Source organism: Artemia sp. Qi Xiang Cuo, chromosome 1 (genome assembly GCF_049724085.1).
Source record: "Artemia sp. Qi Xiang Cuo chromosome 1, ASM4972408v1, whole genome shotgun sequence".
Classification (NCBI taxonomy): Eukaryota; Metazoa; Arthropoda; class Branchiopoda; order Anostraca; family Artemiidae; genus Artemia; species Artemia sp. Qi Xiang Cuo.
The window spans coordinates 56912172-56920226 of record NC_142794.1 but is presented as its reverse complement, the minus strand read 5'-3'; the positions used below and the strand labels follow the sequence as shown (position 1 = coordinate 56920226).

General features: G+C 35.7%; 1 protein-coding gene across 1 annotated transcript in view; it reads left to right on the top strand.

Annotated features, from left to right (window-relative positions):
* The first annotated feature begins 556 nt into the window (after positions 1-556).
* Positions 557-8055, top strand: part of LOC148956508 (uncharacterized) — a 166867-nt gene continuing 159368 nt past the window's right edge. The window contains exons 1-2 of the mRNA XM_089091067.1: positions 557-685; positions 4872-5085. Of these exons, the coding sequence (XP_088947193.1) occupies positions 557-685; positions 4872-5085 (343 nt within the window). The remainder of the gene's footprint in view (positions 686-4871; positions 5086-8055) is intronic.

Genomic DNA, 8055 nt, shown 5'->3' with positions numbered 1-8055 from the left:
TTCAAAAATTCTCCCTCCATTTCCTTGTGTTTTTTGCCCTTCATGTGCTGAATCAAAGGTCCTTTTGCTTGTCTACCAATATTTATTGTAGTTGTACAATACTTGCATTCTGCAATAGAGTCTGATTGTGCACTAGACCAATATTTTTGAAAGTGCATTGCAATATGTTTATCCTACCTTTGATGAATATAAATTAGCAAACTATAATATGTTGTAAAAACATAAGCATTTGTTCTATTTATGGTGACTTGTTCTTTCATACTTAACTTTTTACTCAAAAGAGAATAAAAGGAAAACTAAGATAGAGGTCAGGTACGTCATTTGCCATGGAGCAAAGGGGGTTGCCCACTTAGGATCTTCAGAGGCCATCTCAATTTCCACCCCCCCCCAAAAAGTATAACCTGAAAGAAATAAGATATCTTAAGGCTAAACTCAAATAACTTGGCTGTTTCATCATATAACAATATCTTTTAAGTTGAGAAAAAAATACCAATTAATCATTAATTCAAAGTTTTATTTTGAATTCATGCTTCTGCTATAAGTAAGCTAAGAAGGTATGAGACAAACTGCACAAAATCATCCAACAATTCAAATCAACTCAACATGCAGAAACACTAGAGCCGAACTTGTAGGCTATGTGTTCATTGAAGACATGATTCATGATATAATCAGCTATATTAGTTTGGTAAAGATGCAGAAAAATAAGCCCTAATAAAAACCGATTATTTCCTACTGTCTATTGTTCAGTCTATTTGACTGTAAATGTGCATAGGTGCTTCTATTTGTATTTGTCGTCGGTGTTTTCACGTTGGTTGTTTTGTTTCAAATTTCGTGGATCTATCCAAGTCCAACAAAAACATTTTTTCAACCGCTTTTGCCGAAAACCCACCGTTGTATCCAAAATTCCTATTTCCGTAACAAAAATTCATAGGCAAAAAAGTGGAAAATCCAAATTTAGAGTAGAAATAAAGTATTAAAGTAGGTCTAAAAATATTAGAGGACAAACATTCAAAATAAAGTAGTCTACTCTAAAATAGAGTAGAAATGGAAGCACTGATGCAAGCAACATATCTTTTTCTGAGCCTTAAACGAACTATTACAAATTCCGTATTTAGAAACATTCCATAGTGGTCATTAATTAGTTGGAGCGTGCCATCTTATTGAAAAATTAAGGTGTTTGATTTTCTTAGTTGGGTTAGGGGCACAGGGTCCTTAGTCTCGATATGTGCTATAACTATGAAACAATAGAAATAACTATTAAGATAATAGCATCTAATTAAGATAAGCTGTCTTTATGCATTATTTTTGTTTTGGTATCGTCTAATTTCTAAGTTATCTTTTCTAGCATCCTTAATTCATTTTTCCTCTTTTTTCTTACTAATAATAAAACTAATACTAACAATTCACTGCAGCAGCAAGACGCCTGAAGTCAACACAGCTACGCAAGCTCCTCCTCCACCCCAATCTTTTCAAAGCCTCTTTACACCCTCCGAGGAATTACACATTTCTTTTAAATCTTTCTTTATGACAACCTCACACCCCAAACGAGGACCACCTGCTTTCCGTTTAGCTCTAGACGGTTGGCCGAAAAGGACAATCTTCGGCAATCTGTCATCCCTTATCCGCAGAGCGTACCCTAGCCATCTCAACCATTCTTTCATTATAACCCTAGAAAGCGGGATTGAACCATATTTTTGTACATCCTACAGTTTGAAATACGGTTAGTCAGATTGGTACCCAGAACAATGCATAGGCAATCTCTCTGGAAAACATCTAGCAATTCTTCATCCGCTTTTCGGAGCGCCCATGCTTCATAGCCATATTTGACCACTATCACCACAGTACCTTCCAATAATCTAATCTTGGTTTGCAGGCTTATATCCCTATTCTTCCAATTTTTTTTTAACTGTGAAAAAACACCCTGAGCCTTGGCTATTCTACTTTTAACATCTTCACTGCTCCCACCGTCTTTAGTAATAATACTGTCAAGGTAAGTGAAGCTGCCCACCTGATCAATCTTTTCGTTACCCAACGTCACTTTTTCATCTTTATTTATTCCTAACCTTATTGACTTAGTCTTCTTAACATTAATTTTCAAACCTATTCTAGCACATTGAACGCAAAAAACCTCTAAAAAAAACCGCAAAAAATTTTGCTCACACTTTCATCTAGGATACTTAAATCATAAGCATAATCTAAGTCCGGGAGAGTGTTTCCTCTGCATTTGACTCCGTGGTCTCTCATTGCCTTTCCTGTGCTCCTTAAGCCAAAGACCATTAAAATGATCCATATAAAGGGGGATAGAACACAGCACTGCTTAACTTGTGATTTAGTACAAAACCAGCTGCTAACCTCCTTTCCTACTTTAACCGCAGCAGTGTTATTCTCGTACATTTCTTCCCTTAAAACTTTGTCTAAAGCATCTTTCAGTCTAAAAAGTATCATATTACTAAGTAATTTGCTACCCGATTTTAGTACTGTCGCTAATTCTTCATCACAAAACAAATCTTCCTTCACATCCAACCTTTCAGAAACTTTTTCATTTTCCTCTATATCTTTCCTGAAACTGTATCTCGGTTTAAAACATTCTTAAAATGTTCCGCCCATCTCTTTTTAAATCTTTCCTTATCACTAATTGAGACCCCGTTCCTATCTTTAACTTGGACGAGTCAGGATAGACTACTCCCTCTCAATTTATTAACATGCCAGTACAATATTTTACTATTATGCAGTCTAGCTGCATCTTCCAGGTCCTTGGCAAATTTATCCATGGACTCCACTTCACACCTCCTTAGTTTATATTTTAAAGTTTTCTCCACTTTCTTTACATTCCGTTTGTTTTAATATGATCTGTCACTCAGATAATTCTTGTACAAATCTTTTCTCCTCTCTATGAAACATAAAACTTTTCACTAGTATTCCTAGCTGCAGTCTTAACTTTCTTGCCTAAGACACCCACAGTAACTTCAAAAAATGTTTTTCTAAAATTATTCCAACCATCTTCCACATTGTCAAATTTTAAACTCTCAAGTTTAGTATTCACCAGTTTCTGGAAATTTTTCTCAAACACTCATCCTTGAGTCTACCAACATCATAACTTCCCTATAGGTATTTACCCTTCAGAAATTTCAGCTTTAAATTAACCCTAGACACTACTAGTTGGTTATCTTTACTTTTAACATCAATAACTGTACTCCTATACAGCCTAGTATCTTGTTATTGATCCTGCCAGTCTTCGGTTTACTATAACATATCAATAAAATTTGCTGTCTTACCATCACGTGAATACAATGTTAACTCATGGGACATTGGCTAAACACCGTTTTTGGTTATAGCAAGATTATTATACCTCCAAAATTAAAAAAGTCTGGCCATTACTGTTTTCTTTTCCTTCAGCAAATTTACCTGGGCTAGCATACCATCTATTTGCCCCTGTCTATTTGCTCCTGTAACTGTAAGTAAAATTCATCTGAGTCACTCGTATTTCCGTCAGTTGGTTCAACAGAGGCATATACTATTATTACTGATACCCTGAACATTTTAGTCATAAAATGAACAATTAGTATTATTAATTCCTTCCCAGCCTGAACAGGACTTAGCAGCTTCCTTATTAATCATGAGCCCTACTCCCTTTCTATGTACCCCATCCTTCCTGCCTGAGTAAACAAATTCTATAAGCCTACGAAAATTCTATACGAATAAAATTCTAAATGAAAATTGAAGATTCTAAATTCTGTTTTCTATACGAAACAATGAATGTTCAGTACGGAGATTCGTACCTTCTGCTTTCAAATCCAAAACACCGTAATTTTTACTCTCATTTTCAATTCATGCCCCCTGTTCCAACTAGAATTGTAAAACTCGTAGTAGTTAAGGAAGTGAAGTAGTTGAAAAGCTTTTTTGTCCTTTTTTCGAACCGCACGGCCAAGGACAATCGATTGATTCGCGCAAAAAAGTTGATTACATCTTATTCTTTAAATAAATTCAGTTTATCTAGGTATGTTTTCTCTACAAGTTCATGGTCTGCTTCTGATTAAATGAAGACCGTAGCAGTAAAGAAGTTCAAGATTACAAATTAACAGTCTGCTGGATTGGAGCATCGACCGATGCTAATATACTAGTGCCAAGGAGCAAGTGATAAAATGTTAGTTATACCAACAATACTGTTATAAATAATACGAAAAAAGTCAAAAAACCTACAAGTGCTTTCTTCTTTAGCATGAAGTGAGCTAGGTATTTTCCTAGAGCAGTCATATTTACTCATCTGTCTTGTCTTTCACATAAATTTAATTTGTTGAATAAGATAACAAAATCAAAATATTCGTGAACTTAAATTGGTATTCACGCATACCCTCCCATTCATCTCTGAAGGAGCATGCATCAAAACATCTCTGAAGGAGCATGCTTTTCTATGATTCACTAGAGGACAGAGAAGACGGTCACTCTTGTGGTTGGGGGACCTTCTAACCTATCAAGGTAATCCAATTTAGCTTGAAGAAAGAGGACTATCCGTCTTGTGTGAGAGAAGACTGGAGGGATTGTCAGTGACTTCATTCACTTATAAAATGTTCATTCATTTAAGTCATCAAGTATTGTTCTAAGAATCCAGTGATATAGGAGAATTGGAGCATAACCATCATTTAAGAGACATTCGATACCCTACGAAATAGGTTTCATATGCACAGAAAAGTTGTTCTAATTTTTGTTGTTTTTTTTATTTCTTTCCTGTTGACTCTAATTTTGATAACCTTTTTCACTACTTATTAAAAATTTAGCATATCTTAAAAAGACACCCTGAATTTCAGAGAATAGAAGAGGATGACATTTAAGAGGAAAAATAGCTGTTTTTAAAAATTCAACCTTACTTTTAGACTCAGTCACCTCCAGAAGTCATGTTTTGGTATCATAATAAGACTTTAATTGATCCCCTGACCAACTCAGGGAGCAGCATTAGGACAGACGTTGCACGCGGTAGAAGTGTTTCCATATTAAATATTCATGGTGTGGTAGAACGTCATTCTGGAACTTATATTTGCTCCGCTCCAAGTGCAAAAGATGGTTCAACACAGCTGTATGTAATAAAAAGTAAGAATATTATTAGATTGTATTCAAAAAATAATAAAACGTAGTGCCTTGGGATATCGGAACAAAAAAAAATACTTGTCACTGAAAAGCAGCCGATTTCTACTTGAATATATTCCTTATAATTGTAGCAGCATGAAGTCAACAAAATGATTACCATCTCAAAGAGGTTTCAAAAATAACAAGAGTTAAAAATCATCAAATTTTAGTAGCGTTTGTGATAGCCAAAAAAAATTTAGATGCGAAAGATCCTGTCCCGCAGTACAAAATTATAAGTATTTAAAACTTGAAGTATTTTAAAATTGAAGCAATATATAAGCATTCTGTAATTATAAAAGTTGGAAGTTCATTATAAGCAATGGTCGGTACAAGACACATTCAATGGGCTCAAAATGGAATTATTATTATTGTTACTCTGGTCATAATAGCAAACACAAATTGAGGCCAAGAACACAAACGCCCATTGCCATAGCACCTGGAATCAATAAAACCAACAGTCCCTGGGCTGTTGGTGCCTCTTGGGCATGGTATTTCTAGGTTTTGCTTTTCTATATGTGTTTTTTCATTTCTATAGAAAACCTTCGTTGGTACTGTCAAGGTGTCCGCTATTGTCAAACAGTTCGTGATAACAAACTGTAAGTAAGGAGCGTCTTGGCTCAATAGTAACCGAAACTCTAAAAAATGGAATTTCAATATCAATAGACGCAATAAAAGAATCAGTTTATTATGCTGATTCCAAATATATAAGATTCATGAAGTTTAGTGTTACCCGTCAAAAATTATGAGCCTGAGAAAATTTGCCTGATTTTTAAAAAAGGGGGAAAACACTCTTAATGAAAATCACACCATTAGATTCAGCAAACCAGAGAACCATACTGTAGAAGTTTGAAGCTCCTATCTGCAAAAATGTGGAATTTTACTATATTCGCCAGTAGACAGATAACGGATGCGTTTTTTTTTTGTTTTTTTTTTCAGGTGAGATCGTATCAAAATAATAGTCCTAGAGGGTTAGAAGAGGGTAACTATTTTAGACTATGTTAGGGGGAACGTGCACCCCATCGTCGCCTGGATTTGCCACTGGTTCCAGTGCCCTTTTTGAGTGACCAAAAAGATGAAGGGCAACTGGGGACTCCCACGCCCATTCTTTCCTAAAACTTATCTGATCAAATTTCGAGACAGCCATTTTGTTCATTATAGTTGAAAGATCAAATAATGTTATATTTAGGTCTAAACTGATCCCCAAAGTTCGTGGGGAGAGGCCTGTAAGTTATGAAATTCGCCCATTGTTTAGGTATAGAATTTGTTATTGGGATGTATACAGATTTTATTTTTATTTTTTTTTTTGGGGGGGGGCAGCTGTTGCGCTTGGGGTGGATTTCTATTAGGAGAATCTTCCTTGGGGAGGGAAATCTCAGGGGGGTTGGATATTCCAGGGGAAATGTTACACTGGGGGGATTTGACAGAGTTACTATACGAAATTCTTTTAATTGTCTTATATTCTCTTTACCAAGTTTTTCATATGGAGATGTTCCAGGCGAATCATCAAGGGGCTTTTTTTCTTGTGTTTTTATTTTCAGGAACTACTTTCAACGGGAGGGGGCATTTCTGGAGTGATCGAGAAACCGATTAAAGATTAAAGTCTTATTCAAATAAAAGAATTCTAAGGAGAATTTTTCAGGCTGGATCATCCGTAAGTAATTTTATAGGGAGGGGTATTCTCAGCAAAGATAGGACTGTCTGGAGGGAATTTGAAGGGGGGTACATTTTACGTGGTATTAAATTTCCTCGGAAGATTTTTGACGGGAGGGGTATATCTTATAGAGGATGAGCCATATTTAAAGGCATTATTTGAAAAACGAAACGAAATTATTCGATATATGAAGGGTTGATCCTTCCTCAATACGCTGTCCCCTCTTTACGCTAAAATTTGACTCTTTGTCCCAATCTTTTAAGACCGTCTACTTAAACACGGGGGCCGTTTGATTAGAATAGGAAACTTTTTTTTAAAAGTGCTAACAGCTTTAGCGTCAAGAGCAAGGTACTGAGTAGGGGGCAACTTTTCATATACGGAATAAATCTGCCAAAATTGGTATGCAAATTTATTTTAATTTTTATGTACGGTGAGCCAAATTCAAACTTCCATTAGTTGAAAAACTTTCAGAAATTAAATGTAAAAAAATTAGTTTTTTTTTTAACTGAAAGTAGGGAGCGACATTAAAACTTAAAACGAACAGAAATTATTCTGTATATGAAAGGAGCTGTCCCCTCCTCATCGCCTTGCTCTTTACGATAAAGTTTTCTTTGTTTTAAATAGTAGAGTTGTGACAAAGAGTCAAACTTTAGCTTAAAGAGCGAGGCGTTGAGGAGGGGACAGCACCTTTCATATGTTGAATAATTTTGGTTCGTTTTAAGCTTTAATGTCGCTCCTTACTTCCAGTTAAGAAATTTTTATTTATTTAATTTTTACCTAGCCTGAGAACTCCACTTGGGAGCTTCAGACTGGCTTGGACAGGTCATACCCGTCCCTCAAATGATAGGGCAGATTCATCCACGGTCTACCAGCTTTCAGCGGGACTACATCCTCAAAACACGTATGCTGGGGCCCGTGCCCCTTTTTATCGGATAAATGTCCTCTTTCCTCTTTGCTTCCATTTGCCTTTAATGTAATTATAAATTACAAGCTAAACACTCATCGTCAATGCGACAATTTCGCAAGAGAAAAATTAGTTGACTTGGAATACAATTCTTTATGTCCATACACATGGGCTTGCTAGATTCTAGACCATTAATTCTTAACTTATGGAGTTTCTAAATTTAATTGTGGGGGTGATACATTGGATTGGCTTACATCAGACTATGACAACCCCCAAGGAAACCATTCTTTTTGTGTGTACATATATTTTATAGTTAGTTCCTGTTCAGAACTCACGTTGAGAGATGATAATAGATAGTGTTGGGATCGACATTGCTAAT